The 20,666-nt window shown below is 39.5% G+C and overlaps 1 protein-coding gene across 1 annotated transcript; it reads right to left on the minus strand.

Annotated features, from left to right (window-relative positions):
* Positions 1 to 5,826: 5,826 nt before the first annotated feature.
* On the minus strand, positions 5,827 to 18,671 carry LOC116240682 (uncharacterized). Its single transcript, XM_031611141.2, has 22 exons — positions 18,526 to 18,671; positions 18,270 to 18,322; positions 17,736 to 17,828; positions 16,358 to 16,485; positions 15,562 to 15,705; positions 14,969 to 15,052; positions 14,183 to 14,350; positions 14,018 to 14,114; positions 13,698 to 13,921; positions 12,616 to 12,769; positions 12,334 to 12,542; positions 12,132 to 12,249; positions 11,758 to 11,963; positions 11,218 to 11,335; positions 10,393 to 10,562; positions 9,590 to 9,663; positions 9,384 to 9,511; positions 8,237 to 8,426; positions 7,709 to 7,850; positions 7,347 to 7,443; positions 7,128 to 7,208; positions 5,827 to 7,045 (listed from the first exon to the last, which is right to left on the minus strand). The coding sequence occupies exons 1-22, from the start codon at positions 18,549 to 18,551 to the stop codon at positions 7,005 to 7,007; spliced, it is 2,745 nt and encodes a 914-aa protein (XP_031467001.2). The 5' UTR covers positions 18,552 to 18,671; the 3' UTR covers positions 5,827 to 7,004.
* Between the last annotated feature and the right edge of the window lie 1,995 nt (positions 18,672 to 20,666).

The raw sequence follows: 20,666 nt of genomic DNA on the forward strand, positions 1-20,666 counted from the left end.
ATTAAGCATATCCTCTATGCTCCTGTTCTGTTTTAACTCGCATTACATTTCTCACAAACTTTTGGGCATTAGTAAGAGTGTAAGTAGCATCATTTTTTAAAGCCCTATAAAATTATCCAAATAGAGATAATTGCCTGTGCATGTGAAATGGCAGTACTAATGTCACCATAGCATTCCTCACTATGAGCCGGTGTACTAGATCCAGATTTGAGCAGATGAAGAGCCTCACAGGTAAGATCAGTCAGATCAGATCTGGAACAGGTTGCCCAGTGAGGTTATGGATGCCCCTGCCCTGGAGGCATTTAAGGCCAGGCTGGATGGGGCTTTGAGCAACCTGGTCTAGAGGGAGGTGTCCTTACTTATAGCAGGGGGTTGGAACTACATGATCTTAAAAGTCCCTTCCAACCCAAACCATTCTATAATCTCCTAATGATTACGGAGATGAAATTGTGCATTGGCCACAGGATCTCACACTGAATCAGAACTGAAAACTTGATCCCAAGTCTTTTAACAAAGACTCTCACTGTAGCCACTGTAGCACAAAGGAGTACATGCTCACTAGTGCTGGCAAAACACCAGGAGATACACGGAAGATAGCTCCATCATTGTCATTTTTGTTATAGACCATCATCTTGTACTACTATACTGTATTGATAGATTATCTATGCTTGGTAAATCATCTAACCCCGGTCCTTAAATCTTTCACAACTGGATCTGCAAGTAATTAGCATGCTTTCCAGCTAAGTAAGCCTATAGGGTTGTGCTTAAAGCAAAGGGATCAGGGATGTGAGAGCATCCACTTTTATTGCTAGTTTATCTATGGCCTCAACAGGTCCTTCAGCATCGCTGTTTCAGTTTACTCAACTGTAAAGGAAGACATTGATAGCTGACTGTTTCAGAAGGCTGCTGCTAATAAAGCTAAGTAACACTGCATGCAAAAAGATTGTCTTAGTAGGAGGTAGCTTGTAGATGTGCATCAGGACTGATTTTCCCAGCTGCCCCAAGGAAAACAGCAGCCAAAAGCCCTGAAAGTACCGGGCCATAGCTTGCTAGTTTTCTCCAGAGTCCTTCTCTCCTTGGAAGTCCAATGTAGAACAACCCTAAATAACCTCAAAAGCAAGGCTTTGAGTTTCAGACCACTTTACTGTTCCTGTACTAGTTAACCAGACCTTGCCTTTACTCAATCTATAGACTTAAAAGTCCAGTGACTGCTAAAATGTTTTCAAATACTTTGAGCTTCAGTATAGGATGAGTAACTATCCCTGAATGTGTTTAAAAACCATTTGGATGAGGTGCTCAGGGACATGATTTAGCGGAGGGTCATTAGAGTTGGGGTAGTATGGTTAGGTTGCGGGTGGACTCGATGATCTTTAAGGTCTTTTCCAACCTGAGCAATTCTATGATAAGATGGCTGTATCTAAGATACTCTTTGGAAATAGGCCTTGGTCTGTCCTAACTCGCACCCTGCATCGCAATAGGACCAAGGTCCCCACCCAAGATAAGGTTAATTTACTAGCATACTCTTAAAGTGTTTGATTTTTTGGTACTAACAGTTACTCCCATTTCAGGGAATCTCTCCTTTCACCTACAAGCGATGTGGAAAAAGTGACCAAGACACAGGAACAGAAGTATAGGTGGATTCAGTTCCCCTTTGTTGGAGTATAGTTAGCATCTCTAGGGCAATTATACTTCCCTTCTATTCTGATTTTGCAAGATCCCATCTGCAGTGCTACATTCAGCTCTGAGGCACCCAATACAGGAAAGATGTGGAGCTGTTGTAGCAGGCCCAGGGAAGGGCCATGAGGATGAGCAGAGGACTAGAACACTGCTCCTACAAAGAAAGGCTGAGGGAGTTGGGCTTGTTCAGCATGGAGGAGGGAAGGCTTCAGGGAAACCTCATTGTGACCTTCCAATACTTAAAATGTGGTCCTACAGGAAAATTGAGGAGGAAATCCTTACCTGAGTGACAGGAATAAGTGCTTTAAACTAAACAAAGATAGAATTAGATTAAAAATTGGGAAGAAATTCTACACTCTGAGGGTGGTGAAGGACTGGAACATGTTGCCCAGATAAGGTGTAGATGACTCAGCTGTGGAAGTGTTCAAAGCCAGACTGAATGGAGCTCTGGGCAAGGGGGTTGGAACTAGATGATCTTTAAACCAATCTAAGCCGTTCCATGATTCTGTGGCGTGGACTTCCTAGGATCTGCCAACTTTGCTCTCATGGACATTGAGCATTTCTCTCTCTCCTTTTGTAGTTCTTCTCTTGGTGTACAAAGTTCACTGAAAGAGAGTGTTGTGTTCATGACAACACAAGTCCTGCTGTTAATAAATACTTATTTCTATTAATTTTTAAGTAAAGCGAAACACAGTTGAGGTTATTTGTTTTCCATTTCTTTACCCTCAAGGATGTAGGATACTTATTTGGTGTGAAAGAGACCAAGAATTAAGTCCCCTATGTGAGAATACAAGATCTAAAAACTGCCAGGACTGTATGTAAAATTCATGAGGCAGTATTGAAGTCCAATAGCAAAACTGATAGCTTATAGCACAGAGGCAAAAAAAAAAAAAAAATGTTTTACAGTCTGAAGAAATTGTAAAAGACACAGAACTAAAGAAAATCTTTCACATACAAGCATTGTAACATACATTAAGAGATCAGGTGGAAGTAAAACTACAGTAGTAGCAGCACAGCAATCACTGCAAGTCTGTGGCTGAGGAATTACATTACATTTTGCCTAAGGGACAGAGTTGTTCACCATGCTAAAGAAAGAGAGATAGAGGAGAGTAAAAGAGGATGAGTCAATGAACTGAACTCTTCCAGTCCTAAAATCCCTCCCAAGTCACATTTTTGCCTTTTCCGGGACAGCATCATTGAAATTCCTTCATTAACACAGGTACTAAGGAAGGCTAGAAAGAAAAGTTAAAAAGAGAAAAACAACACCTAAAGCCTCCACCACAAAGACAGCATTCTATTGCATTAATGATTTTCTAATGCAAGAAACTAGTAGACTGATTCAGACATGATTCATTCACCATCAGGACAAGGACTAATACCAAAGATGACAAGTGAAGAATATTCTAAAATGTTTCAGTTAATTCATTTTTTGTTTAATTTATTTCTGTAGATGTTACAATTTTGGAAGAAGCCTTGAGATAAAGAAACTTGACAGCTGCTTAGAAAACTTGTTTCTGAAGCATTAGTTTACAAATGAAACCACCATACCATCCTGTTGTCAGATGCTGCATACCATGAGTGGTTGTCTTTTAAATAAGTGCTCTCAGACCTTCCTCAGACCTTCAGAGAAAGGCAAGAGACACAAGGAAGGCCCGACCTTATCCTCTGCTTTCCTGAGCTGCAGTCTGTGCTCAGAGCTACAGGTACACGCTGAAGATGAGCATGTACTCAGAGAGAGAGAATTCCTCAGTGACTGAGATTTTACTTGGAAGAAGATCTCCAGGAAAGCTCTATCTCTGTGAGCAGCAAAACAGAGGGGAGCCCGTGGCTGCCTGCCCCCATACAGCACTTTGAAATTCTAAACTGAGGAGCACCACATAGGTGCCAAGAACTTTTATAGTTACACATTTGGGCTGCACGTAGGTGAGTTTGATGGGAAGAAAACCTCTTGTTAAGGGACTTCAGTCTGTTCCTAAGGGGAACTGCCAGCATGGCAGAAATTTTTATACAAAAGGTTCATTCAAATACATCTGTACATATTTATACATAAAGAAACACGCACCTCAATTTCTGAGGATAAAGTATCTGACTTCCTTTTGCCCCTAACTTAGCGGTTATACAGCCACAAATGTTATTTGTTTTCCCCTCATTTAACAGATAGAAAAACATGTCTGCATGGAGAAAGCTTGGCAGTGAGCAAGACCCATTTTATTTTCTTCTTTCTATCTGGAAGATCTCCTTGGTCTTTACACAGCACGAACCTAGACTTGCTCTTATCACCATACCAAGTACTGTAAGGAAACTAACTCAATTTACTTGTGCTTTAAAGCATTTAATTTGAAGTAGGTACCTGCCTTGTTAGTGTGGCACTCAGATGTTTCTGAGCTGGCATGCTCAAATGGAAGGAGAGTTTCTACGGAAATTACTAGCTGCAGACTATCGACAGGTTTGTGGTAGAAACCAAAACTTCCCAAATTATTAACTCATTGTCAGAGCATTTTCCTCCAGACAGAAGTGCATGCTCTTTATACTTCCACTGAAGCCATTAAGGATTATAACAAAGAACAAAACAAGTGTACCAAAATTAATTGAGCTGTAAACAAACATCAGTTTTCTTACCTTCCAAAATTTGGTTAGGAGTAAGGTGCTGTTGCTTTAAGAAACAAAGCAGCAGTTTCAAGAACAGTAGTCATGCATTTGATAATAAAGTACAGTAAAAATGAAAAAACTGTTTCCATCAGGACCCAGATAGAGCTAGCTATAGCACTGACTTACTGCCATTTATTTCAAGTGGAAATATCTGTCTGCAGTAGGCTTCCAGTATTATTTTCTTATAAAAACAAATCACACCAGACTTCTCTTTTCCCCTAGACTTTTATCATTCACCTGTTGAAATTGCAGGAGACATAAAGCATAAACAAATAAGATTGATCTCCTTTCAACTTGTGTTAACAAGGATATAAAAATAACATCCCAAATACCAGGGGGAAAGCATGTGGTCATAAAAAAATCCACTTGAAAGGCAAAGAGGTGTTGAATCAACACTTGAAGAGGATATATATTTTTTTTAGATATATAAAACCAGGAAGGCAGTTATACAGTTTTAGTATAAACAGGCACCTCTGAGGTAGAGAGAGTACTGTCATATCTTCTTCAAATTCAATATTTTGCTGATATTGAAATAGATTGTGTCTCACATACCACTGAAAAATCTGACAAAGTTCACTTGAAACCTTTCCATGGTTGAAATAGGAATCTCATGAATTTTCAGTAAAGACCACTAATCTATTAACACCTCTCCTTTTGCAAGACAGTACTAAACAGAGTTTAAGAAAGACTAAAGAGTAGAAACAAAGTTTAGACTGGGCATCATCTAACTTTTCAACATCTCTTAAGTCCCTGGTAATAGGTAAGAACAAAATATTGACCAATTCTGGGGAACGAACAATCCATAGATGAAAGATTGTAAATACTGTGTTTTCTATTAAGCAATTTTCTCTTTGTGTCCTGGTTTGAAGAAAAAGATCGTAAAACCCAGGAAGCCACAGCAGAGACAGAGTTAACAATGTTAAAATAGACTGCCCTACCTTATGCTTAGTACTCACATTAGTTCCTAGTTATTACACATTTCCCCCCAGCTCCTGTACTCCCAGAGGTGGATGTGGTTCAGGATGCCCATGGCAGCCTACAGCGCACTGTTAGAACACCATCATGGCAGATGAAAATTGCAGCACCGTCTGGAGAAAACACTGCATACTTGTCTTATTTCTTGGGAGAAACTCAGCATGATATAGAGATATACAGGGAAGTCACACACCTGTATAGAAACTAAACTGGAAGAACCTATTAGACACAAAACCCTAGCAAATATATCATGGATGTGCCTTGTGAATTCACTGGATTGTACCCACAGACTCAGGAATAGACGACACTTAACCACTGGGTTAACACAGGAGAAATAATCACTAAAAACAGAGTAAATGGTCTGTCAAGCTTGTGCATCTTGTTCTTCAATAAGGGAATAAAAGAAGAGGCAAGGCATGTTTCAGCATCATTCATCTAGCACAGCAGTAAGCTGTAAGTAAGCAGTAGTAAAGTAAGACTCCTTCAGCATTGTAGCTGTCTCCATTGGAAAACAGTCTTGAGGCACTTTATATGTTGTTCATCAGGAAGCCTACACATTTTATTGTCCTTTCTAGCAAAAATCTATCAGCTACATATAAACTTAACAGGAAACTGTGAGATTGACAAGATTTACAAACATGAGCTTTAAGTTACAGCACAAGCTGGTTTAATGAGGCCACTGTACAAGTATTATAACAGTTACAAATCATTTATTCATTGTTTTTCTTCACAAGGTACAAACAGATTCATGAAATAATTTCTTGCTCAAGGTGGCTTTCACAGAAATCCCCTATAGTAGAATTCTATTAAATAAAGTTAAAAAGCAAACAGCTTTTTATACTCGTTGTAGATTTAGCCCTAAGCAATAATGATTCATGCCAAGCAATAGCTTTCCTTACAACAGGAAAACACTGTACTGAATCTGAACAGTTTTCATGGCTCTCTTCAGATGCAGAGAAAAAAAAAGACGCTTCTCCTTCCACTAAAAAAAATGAAAGGACAAGGTAATCTAACAGGAACTCCTCCTAATATAAGCAAGGATCCTCAACACTTTATAGATAAAGTTTAGTAACAGTAGTTTAGTAATAGTTGTGATGATAGTACACCAAGTCTTCACTAAAAGTCTCCACTTATTTTCTTCTAGTGTGCAATCTGTGACTGATTCCTTCCCATTCCAAGGAAAGCAACAACTTGACACTGCAGAGCTACAGCTCTCCAAAGAGATCCACAGCTCACAGATTTTCTGTCAGTTGCCTCTACAAGATCAAATACGTTCATGCCCACCTTACATCAGAAAGGCTTACTGATATTAAGCTCCCTACAACATTTAACTCATCTTAAGTCTTTAAGAAGAACAACAACCCACCCCAAATGACTGACTTGATGTCTGCTGCTACCATCATCCCTCTGCTCTGAAACAGATGTTTACAACTGCAGTATGACTAGCAGAGTTTCAGAAATGTTTGCTGATAAGATTAGGTCAGATGCAAGTCACGCAAAAAACACAACTTCAAAACTCTAGAGAAACAAAAGAGAGGAACACACTGAAGTTTACTAAGAGATTACATCAGTGTTTGTTTAGCTGACCCTTTTCCTCAGTTGGCACTGAGAATGTATTTTCCTGGCAGATATTTTTAAGATGCCCTTCCTTGTAAGTCTGGGCAGACCACACGCTTAGGCCATTTAACTGCAACTTTATGGAACTAAACAGTCCTTGGATATTTCCTCAAATCTATGTGTTCACCTACAGGGAAGAGAGAAATACCTCACGTTAAAACCTTAGTACACTTGGTATATCAGTAATGTGACCTGAGAGCAATACCAACCTTTTCTGAGCATTTTTTCCTTTCTAATAAGCACTGCTCCAGATGACACTTGCCCCTGTGGATGCGGTTCTGCACTGCGGTCTAGTGAGACATTTCAGGTTTTAATATTCTGTACAGCACACACCAGGAAGAGTCTGTCAATTGACAAAACTCCAAACAGCATACAATGAGCTGCTGAGCAAGCTCCAGGAACAACTTGAGAAATAGCAGTTTTCTTACCAAGGCGATGTGTCCCAGGATAGCATCTCCTCTGACAAATCACATCTGAAGGCAGTGGTGTAGTGCTGCAGATCACAACACTGCAGTGGAAATATAACTACAGAAAAAAATATATATATATTGCAGCATGTACAGGGGAGTCTAGTAAAAATTGGATACACAGACAGACTCCAAATGAGATTATAAGTGAATGCTATTGTATGGCTAGGCTAGTCTTTATGTACTACTCCTAGGGTTATGCCTTGAAGGCAGATAATAGCCTCCATCAGTACCTAGCTAACTGAGCTCCTCTACAGCATTTGTTGCATGAACTGCTCTACACACTGGGATTGCCAACATGACAAAAAAAAGAGATTTCTTACCTGCATTTGTAATAGAGTTGTGCTTTGTACAAAGGTGAACACTGTCACTTCAAATCTCTTGAAGTGCTGAGGAAATTTCACTCTATGGCTGTAATTAACTTCATGAGAGACTGTTTTGTAAGAGTCCTCACTATTTTCACACCTTTTGGAAAAAAATAAAAATAAAAGAAAACATAATCCAAGCTTTCATTTCAGTAAGATCCTTCCACAACCTATGGATGTGAAATGTCAGAGAACTCGTTTTCCTCAAAGCATAACAGTATGGACAGAACCCCTCAGGGTTTCTGCCTTTGGCCACAGTAATAGTTGATTCTTAGATGTTCATTAGTGATAGCTAGAAGCACCTGGTGCTTTTGACACCAAAAGCCATAGCTGGCATGCAGGCACTTTCATGTACTTCAACAGATACAGATTTAGGACAGAGCAAACCTTCCTAGGCAACTTCTAACCTCTTCCCCATTCTTTCTAGTTAAGGTTAGGGGCTTTGTCCTGAACAGTCATCAGCCATGAGAGGGATGCTCTTCTTACCCATTTATGAGGATTGGCCATTGTGGAAGACTGTCTTGGCTTCGGGAGTTGGTAGCCCAACAGTCTTCCAAACGTAGTTCCAGTCTTGGGTCTGCAGGCTGGAGCAGTTCAACTTCAAAGTACAGTGCCTCCCTCAGATATTTTACCACAGGATATTCCAGTTCCCGATAGGGCTCAGAATAGGATTTCTCTAGAAGATATGTTAGGTTTTCCTTTTTACAGGATTGACATTCACGAATTTCAAATCACTGTTTTTGCGTCATCATTCACTCTGATACAGTATCAGAACTGGGAGAGTATTTAAGTCAGCAAATAGGGCTGTGATGGCAGGCAAAATAAGAACTAGTGAAGAAAGAGATCTGAGGATCCAGACAAGGAAGAGACACTTCCTTCCATAAAATCCACTGCAATGAGATTTTTGTTCAAAACTACTTCTAGAAAAGCACTGAGAAATAAGAGCAGAGTAATTCCAATCAGGGTGATAGTTTTGTTCAGGCTTCAGTTGCCTCTTCTGCCTGGAGGTTACCATGTTACAGCAGCATTATCATAGAATGGCCTCGGGTTGAAAAAGACCACAGTTCATCTAGTTTCAACCCCCTGCTATTTGCAGGGTCACCAACCAGCAGACCAGGCTGCCCAGAGCCACATCCAGCCTGGCCTTGAATGCCTCCAGGGATGGGGCATCCACAACCTCCTTGGGCAACCTGTTCCAGTGTGTCACCACCCTCTGTGTAAAAAACTTCCTCCTAGGCTGCATTGATGTAGCTTCTTTCTTTGGCACAGTACTGGTCACAATAACCATAAACTAATTCCTCTGCTTAGAAACACTTTAAGGACTGATACAGAGAGATACCAACATCACAACCACTACACAATATAACACGACTACCCCAGCAGAAAACCCACATCTTGGCTAGGGATCTATAGTAGATCATATCATGTGCAACCATTTGTTACATTCTGGAGGCAAAACCTATGAAGCCTTCAAAAAGTCTTTCACTCTGCCCTTGGAGTTATTCAAAAGCACCCTGGACATGGTCTTGGGCAACTGGTTCTGAGTCACCCCGTTGGAGCAGAGTTGAACAAGACGACAATCAGCAGGTTTTCCAACCCTATCCTTCATAAAAAGCCTGATCAGAAAAGTTACCTTTAAAAAGCTTCAGTGAGAGATCTAAAGAGCCAAAACCTGGCTTAATACGCGATGGAAGGCTCTTCTTATTTTCATACTTGACATCAGCTGAGTGCTTGATTGTGTAAACACACACAAACTTTAATCTGAGGAAAAACATTTTGGATTAGATTTTAGAAATTAAAACCACCTTTGACAATCTCCTTCTAGGGAACAGTACTTACTGGTATACAGGTATATCATTTCCAGGTCTGAAATAGAGTACATCATTTTCATATGTTATAGATGTGCTGTTGAACTGAAACATACATATTGTTACAAACAGGACAGTTACTTCAGAACTGACTTTTTTTACTCCCCAAACACAATATCCACATCTCTTCACTTGCCTGGCAATCTGGCAGAGTGCTCTGAGCAGGGTGCACTTAAAAATATCAAGAAACTAATGGCCATCAATCTTGTACTCACTAAGCTAAAGCTAGTAACAGCAAAGTCACGATAAAGAAAACCTAATCAACCAACACCTTGAGTGACTTACAAGCCCAGAAATAACTACACAGGGCCTGAGATCAGAGTTCAGTTGATTCTGTTAGCAGAATTTGTACCTAGCATTCACAGAATTAAGTTGCATTAGTTGCACCTGGAATTTTAACATTAGATCTTTTGTTCTTCTCTATTTTCTATTTATGTAAATTAAGTCTTAGTCTAGGCATTCACTAGTGACTACTAATCAGCTTCTACAAGGAAGCTGAGTATATATTGACAACATAAGCTCACATTCAAGTCTGTTACAGTCAACAATATCAAACTAAGTTCTGTTTCAGAAAGCATTTCTGGCTCTAAAAATTGTTTTCTCTAAGAAATTCTACCTGACTGAATTTTGCATTCTCAGAAAAGGAGTGTAGGTATACTGCTTTTCAGAGGTAACTACTTGTCAGCTGCAACCTTCTTGCAGCTTCTGAATCTGCCACTTCTAGTGCTAAACTTATCCGAATAGGAAGTAAACTTAATATTACTAAGCCCTTACCTTTCTACTTGTTCCACATGTATTCACATTGAACTTAAAGGTTGCAGTCTTCTTTGTCACTAGACTGGGTTTGCACTGTTTGTCTCTTAAGACAAGCAGGCTAGTGTCCAGATCTGCAAGCCTTACTAATTTTATTGCAGTAATTACCACAGTGCCATTGGGAAGGCACTCTGAAAGAGAAAAATACATTTTCCAGTACAAATCAGGTTACAGAATAAAGGAGCTGGAAGGCTACACTGAAGTTCTTTATGGACTTGCTAGCAAGGCTTTTGGCAGCTCATGAGAGCAAACATTTGAGCAAGACTTTCATACTAGATTTTAATTTTCTTTACCATCTTTATAGTGTGCAATACATGGAATAATGGTGATTTCACACATTTATTCTTAGAAAGCCTTCTCTCACCAAAAGATTTCCCTAGCCAATATATTTCAGCACAGTCAATCCAGATGAGTATGTTTCTTAATGAAGAGTTTATAAGCTGACCCCCCTCAGGGCCTATCTTCATAATCATAACAAAAAAAAAACAAACAACAAAAAAGGCCCCAAACAAGCCCAAACCCTTCTGACAAATGTTCTTGCTTTGGAAGTGAGAGAACAAGAAGATTTTGATTCCTTCACAAAATCCAGATCCAACAGGATAGTCTCTCCACAGTGTAATTTCACTTCTCTTTTAGCATATTACTTGGCATAAGATTTGACAGGCAGATAAGGTATCACAAAAGCATAAATACTATAGCCTTTAAAGTTGTGTAGGTTTGTGATTATTTATGCAACGAATAGCATTTAGGAGCTAAGACCCAGCGCGTTAGAGGTAACGTTCTTACGAATTAGCTCCGAAGGTGGAAATCTGCAGGAAATCAAGAAGTCCTTCTTATTAGCCAAGGTGATGCCATCCTTCAAGGTTAAGTGAAGGGAAGCCATTACTCCAGAAATATGTATATCCTAGGGATGATACAGATTAAACAAGAGAATGAAGATCCACTACTTTTCTAGAAATAATACTCAGACAGCAGATTATCACAAGCCAAAGATAACGGTCTTTGACCAAAACCACATCCACAAGAGATATTTTTATCTTAATCCAGAGACAGACACAAAGAGCTTTTCGTTTTTGTTTTACAATACAACTTAAATATCATTGCCTGTACAGTTTCCATTAAAATGTTGTTCAGCCTTTAAGTGGTTGTAAAGTGCTTTTCTTGACTGTAAAGCATTCTTCCAAAGTAGAAAATGCCCTCCATTAATTATTTGAAGCCTATCCCCAATGGATGCTTTATTTTTACCTACAAGGACACAGCGTATCATATAAATATCTCATAGATGATAGAACATGTATTTTAATTGATGCAGACTAGTAACCTTACCTTATAGTCCACAAGGGAGGAAAGGAAAGGGACAGAGACAGTCAAGTGAGTGCCATTGTCATTCAGGCTATAGTAGTATTTCTGGGCATCCTCCGGCATCAGGTGCTGATCTGAGATGAAGGGCAGCCAGTTTTGATCCACATTCCCACGGGTGATAATGAGATGGAAGTCATCCTCATCACAATATCCCCTTGCACTGGGTAGTACTGTAATACAGTTAAGAGTCAGCCAACGTGCTTGCTACTATCAGAGTTTAAGAGTGCTATTTAGCACTGACAGCATCACTGGCTGAATGTAGCACAGGTAACAGCTGAGTTTAGTCTGGCTAGTTGCAGCCAGGTAAAGACAGTTTTACTCAGGTTCCACTAGCTTACCAGCATCTTTAACAGCAGACACTGTTATGATGGGGACAGCAAACGTGTCATTTGTTGGAAGGATGATGAACTCCAGTGTGACATTGAGTGTGTATTCTCTTGTGTCATCGGTTACGTACTAGGAAAATCATATTTAGAAGAAACACTGAGTGATACAATTTCCACACCATGGTATACTGCAGTGCATACTCTTCGTACACACCTCTTTCTTAATGCCTGGTGCATCAAATGACGCTTGTATTACATAGATTTTGCTTCCATTAGCATATTGAATCTCATATGTTAAATACCCATGCTGAATAGCTTCAGGTACAGTTACAGTTGTCCCCTCAATGGTCAAGTTCACAAGCTCCACATCCAGGAAAAACATTCCCACTGTAACATTCATTAGCCTTGCACTCAGATTGTAGTCTGAAAATTCAGAAACCAATGTTATTCTCTTATCAGTACCAAAACTTTCAGTAAACAGTACTAAGCTACTTACTGTCAGTTACAGCAAGTTCTGCTTGTTCAAACGGTGTTTCTATTTCCTTGATGAGGGTATACTTGGTTAGTCCCCATTTGTTATCCTCCCACTGGTGTTCCAAAAACAGGTTGATGGAGTATTTCGCCCCATGCTTTCCATTGCTCACAGAAGTCTGCAATTTCATAATCAACACTCTTCAGTAGAATATGACTCTACATTACAATCAAAGTCGTACCATAGCATTACAGAATCTGCTAGAACTATAGCTCCAAATAATTGCCCTCCTCTACTCTGTGAGACCACTAAGAGAAATTTGGAAAAAAAAACGAATCAACACCTGTGAGGAGTGAACTCTTCTGTGGTGCTTCCTGTATCACGATTATGGACAGTAGCTCCCTAATGTCTGGATTCTCAGGATACTCAAGAGACTACCTTCTGAAGTCATCTCCCAGCTGTTACTTCCAAAGAAGCAGGGATCTGTTTAATCAGGGAAATGGCTCCTCCTTCAACTTCTCTAAAGATCAGTTGTTATAGCATTTGCCCAGGACTCAGTTCACTTCAAGTAACTACTAGATTTAGAGCTACAGACTCAAGGTATCCCAATACCATGTGATCTTGTAAACAAATCACATGCTCTCATTCTCTTCAGTGTGTTTGGTTATTTTTTTTTTTGTAAAATATGATAAGATGCACATGTTTTATAGCTTTGGAATGTGACATCAGGATTACAAAGCCAAAGTTTATGTTAACATGAGGTAAGAGACAAATCAATATTCCTTTATAGAATTGTGTCCATCTTTGCTTGTTAGTAAGAGTCTCCACAATGCAATGCATACAAGAGCTATTTGTACCTTTGATTTCCCCTTTTTTCCCTCCCTTCCTTACTTCTTCCTTATCACTTGGAAGGAACAGAACGAAGAATTATTCCTGCCCAGGAAAACAAGATGCATCACTATTCTATCACTATTTGACACTATATATCACCATCCTATGATCACCACAGAAAATAAGAACCCTTAAAAAAAAGACCAAACTATGAAAAAAACCCACAAAACCACTCAAAGGAAAATCTACTTTGCCTGCCATCCAACAGTACTAACCTTGTAAGAGCCACCTTCTGCACCTATAGGTACCTTCACTGTAATTGTATTTAAGTCATTAGATAACACATATTTCCTGGAGGCCATTTCTTCAGCAGAGAGTTTGTGTAGATTCACACCGGCTTCAACAAGCACATCCTTAAAGCCAGTTGCTCCAGCACAGAGTGCTTGAAAATATTTTGGAACAGTCCAGATGATTGTTTTGTTAATGTAGTTCACACCATCTTAGGGACAAGATAAGAAAGCTGTCAGCTCATCACTCTAGTCACAAGCCAGACTCTGTATATTTAAGCAGTGGGGTAAGGTACCATGTTTCTCACCTACAGGACACGCCATAGCAGTATCCACCATCAGGATCATCCACTGCTGTTTGTAAAATGTACTTGATCTCACTGCAGAAAAGGTAATTCCCTGAGCCTGCAGAAAGAGATCTCATTAGACCTGTACAGTCTGACAGCTTCCTGGGTTGGAGGCAGTGTACCAACCTTGACCAGCTGAATTTGTGCAGTGTTATATGGCACTCGCAGCAGAATTCTAGTTTCTGTGGTGTTGAGTCCATAGCCAGCCTTCCACGCATCACTTACAAGCAGAGCTCTTTTTTCTTCTGGTTGATGAAACACTATCTGCCATATTGAGGCTTCCTCTGCTTTTGCCTACCCAGAGAAATTCATTAACAGTTTGAACAAGCTCTTTAAAGTGAGTTATTTACTACATTGGATGATTTATTGTATTCAGCAGCCCAGCAGATCCTGCTGCCTTATGCTAAGTGCTGGGCATGTGATAGCCCTCAAGCTTTGCCTTGCTCAGCCTCTTACACAAAGAAAGCTTTCTGTATTAGGAGTAACAAACAGATTCAGAACAGGGAAAAAAACAAAAACAAACACCAGACATCCTTTCTGGTTTGAAGACAGATGATGGGGCAGGATATTGGCAGCATTGCTGCACTGAAATTATAGGTCTAAAAAGAAAAAAGCCTATCTGCATCTCATTCCTGGGCCATGAAGTCTTAGAGATTTTGTTGCACACCCTCGTCAGAGAAAATATGACTTTTAAGCTGAGAAACTTGCCTCCATTTCTTCCTTGGAGATTAGAAATATAGAAAGCTGCAAGCCTAATGTGGAATACCTCTTTCCTAAAAACCAATTGGTAAAGGAGCTCTTCCTACTGAAGTGTTCCTTTGAAAAGGACAATTTCTACTGTGTGGACATTGAACAATGATAATGTTAGAAGTAGCACTAGCTTTTACTAGTAAGAAAAAACCTGCTTTTTACCTTTGGATAAGAAAGAATCCAATCCTCAGGTTCATTCAAAATGATATTCTTCTCAGTTTGGGGAACATCTCTCCAGACAGAAACCTGAATAGAAAAAGGCACTCTAAGTATTGGTGGCACTTTTTTCCTTGTCTCTTGATTTCAGCTTATTATCTAGTTTTAGTGTTTTCACTTCTATTCAAAGCCGGGAAATTATTTTGGAGAGGACAAAAGGAGTCAAGAGAGTTCTTCTCTCCAGAGTTCTCCCCAGAAAACTTAATAGGTATACTTTCTGAAGGAAATTTCCATTTCAGTTATTTCAAAATGTGTTGAGACAATATCCAGCAACTTCAACCTATTAGCTTAACCTCTTGAATACTGTTTCACACCTTTTTTGGCTATTAACACCATTCAGTAGTCTATATAGACATAACATAAATGCATCACTAAGCTCAAGGTGTAAGCTATGGTTTCACCAGTTAACCTTTCATAGTGAGACACACTCTGTTTCTGGTACTCTTTCCTATCATTTGATCTGCTTCCAAATGCAGCATCTTCTAATATTCACCTTCTCACCTCAAGGTATTTTACCATAAGACACCTCCAGTGCTTACCTCCATGTAGTTGGTTTCACATACTAACTCTCTTGGACTCCATGGGCCATAAGGGCAACTTGCACTTTTCAGATGAGTTGTAGCATTTTTCATATCAGAAGTATGGGACACTTTGATTTGTATAGTTAACGTGAACACATCTTTCTGCATGGACACAGGAAACACATGTTAAACTGATTTTTCCAAGCAGGATATTAGCTCTTCTTGTGACCTAACTCAGGAAATGCACCCATCAGCCTTTCCACAGAAGAGCAACTCCACTGCTGAGATATTGTTTTCTACTTGGTTAACCATATACCTTGTACACATGGAGGTGTATAACTACATAGCCACACAAATACAATGGGGAGGAGCTTCAGTCTTTCATATAGCTCCAGAGTTTGACAGGAGAAAACACATCCCAAGATGTACCCGATTTTTTTTTTTTTCCCCCCTGCATAGCATCAGTGGGCATGGAGCACATGTAGAGAAACTTTTGAGATTAACCATTACACCATGTCAAGCAGAGTAGAACAACAGTCAGATGGAATTCCCTGTTTTTATCCAGGCAAAGGCAGGTGTCCTTCATAGGCATGTGATGTGCTTCTTCCTATACTCATCTGTGCTATTACGTAGTACATTTGGACATCAATACCAAGGATTATTTTCAGACCTCTGGACACATTTGAGTGGAATTAAATAATTTTCTGTTAGATGACGTCCAACACATTACAACCCCTTAATAAATGCCTACTAATAATTTCTTCATCTTCCACCTAGAGGTTATACTCATCGTCTGCATCTTGATTTGACTTACCTCCAAGCGAGAATGACAACTTAGCGCAGAAGCACGAAATACAATGCTATTCCTGCTGCTGTAAGTTATTGTGTAGCCACACTGAGATGCCAGGGCCTCGTCTAGCTCCCAGGTTATACCAGATCGGTCTATGAGCAATTAGTTGAGATCAGCATTAATTAGTATAACCCCTTCTGTGTAGGCTCTTAGAAACATACCCTTGCCCCTAGGGTTCAGCTGTCTTAGATCATCTGTGGGCTGACTACATACTGTGTGGTAGGAGCTAAGAGAGAATTGCAGATAAAATTCTGCAAGGAAGTATACAGAAAGGGAAGTAGGGTAAGATTACAAACAGACTAGGGCAGGAAACATTAGTAGGTGAAGGGCCAAAGATAATAAATGACCAACATGGCAGGATGTGAAATCCTAAAGGGAGAGAAAGCCTGGGTAAATTCAGAACAGACAGATCAGTGTCAGAGTTGTCATGGTAGACTGACAATGATGTTTGCAGTATCAGGGTGTGTCTCTCTAATACCTGCTTGGCCAATGGAGATTCTTCAGGAATCTTAACTAGGACAACAAACACACTAATGCTTAGATCAAATCTCTACAGAACTATCAAGTAATTATTTTTGGCTAAAAATATGATATTTTCAAGCTGTACATACCTCAAATGCAGAGTCTGTTTACATATGGGTGAAGATGCTTAAGCACAGAAACATGCAGTAAGGAAGATTCGACATAAGTCGAATGTTCTTGAAAAATGGATGCTGTGTAATTGACTGCACCTAGTCAGACAACTAGCTAGCACTGAAAGCTAGTTAATTGGGTGAAAGATTACACAAACTTCGTCTTAATGTCTATTGTTCTCAAGTTATCTCACTGGCATTTCTCACTTGAAAGTATTTGTTGATTACTAAGCATGTAGTCAGAGAAGGCCCAGCTAATTTTCCTGCTTCATTAAGAACTTACACTCATCTACCAGGTCTGTGAGTTGTAAGCAGGAAAGTGGGTGACCATCAACAAAACCAGTAACATAGTACCAGCTAAGGCTACTGCATTTTGAGAATAGGATATGTGGTGACTAGAGGAAATTTGTGTACCAGAAACAATATTCATCGGCATCAACATGCCAACAGCTACTATATTTTCCTACAGAGTGCATTTCAATTTCAGTCCAATGGCAGTCATGATTAGATTTGATACTAAGCTATAACTTAACAAGGCTATAATTTACACAAAAATAAAGGTAGCTTTAAAAACAACAAGAAATAACCTACTTCCACAACTCTATTAGCTTAACATGATCCTGCAAATTCTAGTGTAGGAAGAACTCAAATGATTTTAAAGACTTCACCATTTACAATTCCCCCCTCTAATTTCTTCTGTGTCAACTTACCAACAACAGAAAAAGATAAATATTTATCCTTAAAGTGTTCCATACTCAGGGTTAAATGCAAGAAGTTCTTCAAGCATTCTGAACTCACAAGTCCTGTATTGAAGGCATTGAAAGACAGAAATACAGAATTAAAGATAAGAAATAGAAACCCTCTACTTCCCACACAGCTTTGTATCAGAAATTATCTCTCTGTATCTTCTAACAAGAGATATTAGATTTAAAAACAGAACACAAAAACAAACAAAGACAAACAAAGTCAATGAAGAAATCACCAACCAGTATTCCCAACACAACCATGAACATGCATTCCAGTAGTAATTGTAACTGGTGTGCTGGCGCTCCTACTTTGAGCAGCCAGTGATGGAAACAGGATTCTGCAATAGGGTCAAGAGAGCAAAGCTTGCTGCCCTAAACTAAACTTTTAAACTGGAATAGAATAAAACAAGAAAGACAAGAAAGTCTCCAACCTATTAAAAGGAAAATGAAAAATGGTAATAGAAATTTTTAGGTAAATGCTGCTCACAGCAGTGTTACCTGATGCCACTTGGGTCCACGTTGTAGAGATAAGTATTCCTATTAATAATAACCTGCATGAAAAAATAAGGATTAGCAGAATCTACAAGTTTCTGTGGTCAGAAACTTAAGCCTAGATGTTAGAATTACAAGTCTAGATACTGCAAAATAAGATTGCCTTAGTTACCACTGGAAAGTTAGGTGTAGTGAAGAAGAAACTCACAACACTGATGCCTTGAGGAAAACAGTTAACATTTAACTACCATGAAATTCTCACCTCAGCACCAGACCCAACTCCATCATGCACTTGCTTTGCCTCAGTAGTTTTTCTTCTAACAGTCACAAGAAAACACAAATTTCTACCATCAATTTTCCATAAAACTAAAATATTCTCATCTCCACCATCTTAAGAGGAAAGGCTGCTCTCTTTACAGTGGTAAAAACCATCTTCAGCTGTTTGTCCTCCTAATTATAAACTCATGTCACCTGCTGTTTTGTTTTATTGATTAAATCCATTCCTATCTAGGTTCCTTTGGCTGCAGGTTTCTGTGTGGAGGAGGCAGTAGCGTAAGCAGTGCTATTCTGATAAAATATGACAATTTATTTTTTCTGAGTTGCTTTAGTTTCACTTTGTCTCCCCTGTGGAGAAGCTTTGATGGCCTTTGCTGGAGAATTGGAATTACCTCTGGATAGATGTGTATAGTGTAAGGGCAGTAGATGTAATAAAGAAAGAAAGGACTCTTGACTGTTGAAGTCATTGGCTGCAACTAGTATTGTAGGTAGCATATAGCAAAATCTGATGGACATCTCAAACCAAAACATAGAATGGTTTGGACCTGACAATCATCTATTTTCAACTGTTCTGCAGTGGGCAAGGGATACCTCCCCCTGGATTTTGTTAGTCAAAGCCCTACCCAATCTGGCCTTGAACATCTCCAGGGATGGGGCATCCACAGTTTCTCTGGGCAGCCTGTGCCAGGGCCTTGTTGCCCTTAGAAGTAAAGAATTTCTTCTGAACTATCAGACTTGGTGACCTGTAGAACTCTTAAATCAGAAATAATTCCTATTAGTCATGGTCAGCCAGTTTTGGGAAAAAATTCCCCAAAACTGTGGAAGAGTGGGCCTGACTGCAAGCAGATCAGAAATGAGGACCCTGGATTTGCGGCTTGCTGAAAGCAGAGAAGTTAAGCCTATGGCCTTGGGTCCAGATGGCTGTGTGGGTGCACCATCACCAGTGTGGGTGCATTCAGGTCACTGTGGCTGATGCAAGGATTTGTGACACCTCGGGGACTGATGAGCTGAGATGCTGGTGGCCAGAATGTAGCCAGCTTGTGTGTTACTACTGCAATATTAATAGCATAAAGGATAATAAATCCATCACTGCTTGATTACTGCATGTAATTGAGTGCAGTAATTTAGCATTCCTTGTCTTCAAGGGCAGCCATCATTCAGTCCAGTGGTCAGTCACTCTGTGCAAAACAGTCCTAACTGTTACAGTCAGAGTTCCCCTGTGGCATTTCTCATTTCTCCCCTTTTGTGGTCAAAATTTTGCTTTGATTTCCCTACTTCTTTGGGTGCTATTTCCCTATTTTCTTTCTGTACTTTCAAATAACTTTACTGGGAATAAAGAACATTGACTGTGTAACGCTCTTTGAGAGGTGAGATGTGCAAAAAAACCTCTCTCTATTATGTATTTTATACTGGCGATCCTTTTGTCTTAGGTTTATGCTGTGACAGTTCGGTTTTGCTCCTTCATCCGCGCACGTGAAGGCAGAGGGCAGAGCTGCAGGGCTTGTAATTAACGACAGCGTCCTGGAGAGGGAGCCTGAGACCCTCCTATGGGGATGCTCTGCACCGCTCCGTTGGGCGGCTGCACCTCCTTCAACGTTTACTCAGCGTTTGTTCTTAAAACGAATAACTATTGATCAAGGTCGTTTTAGACAAATGGATGCATTTATTCTGAAGCTAAATGTTGCAGCTATCCTTACTGCACCACTTCAAAAGTATTAAAAAGATAATAAAATCAAATGTAAAAACAAAGTTTAGCTTGCTCTGAGATACTCGATTTTACCTCAGGGAAAAAAAAAAAAAAAAAAAAAAAAAAAAAAAAAAGCTTACTCCCACCTGGCTTGTATTCCTGTTATTTCCCTTTGAAATTTCCTACTCTGATGAATTTTTAACTTTACAAGGAGTTTTTCTGAGAGCCGTCACTATTTATATAGAATCCACTAATTAATGTATTAAAAGATAAAACCATGATTGTGCAGTCAGGACTTAAGCACTGCATTGCAAATTGTGTTTGTTATTGCTTGACTAGTTAATGTTTTAATTAAGCCTTTTTTCTCAGTGCGGTCAATATTTAAAATATTACAAAAATGTTAATATATTTTTCCAAAACTTGATTTAAGCACCACTGGG

This window comes from Phasianus colchicus, chromosome 2 (assembly GCF_987193195.1).
Source record: "Phasianus colchicus chromosome 2, bPhaCol1.hap1.1, whole genome shotgun sequence".
NCBI lineage: Eukaryota > Metazoa > Chordata > Aves > Galliformes > Phasianidae > Phasianus > Phasianus colchicus.

What these genes read in the sequence shown, in the direction of transcription:
- LOC116240682 (XM_031611141.2), bottom strand. Translation starts at nt 18,551, where the DNA reads ATGATGGAGTTGGGTCTGGTGCTGAG. An exon ending in TGCTATGGCGTGTCCTGTAG is followed by an intron (nt 13,922 to 14,017) that starts GTGAGAAACATG and finishes CTTGTCCCTAAG; the next exon opens with ATGGTGTGAACTACATTAAC. An exon ending in CAGAAGGTGGCTCTTACAAG is followed by an intron (nt 12,770 to 13,697) that starts GTTAGTACTGTT and finishes ATGAAATTGCAG; the next exon opens with ACTTCTGTGAGCAATGGAAA.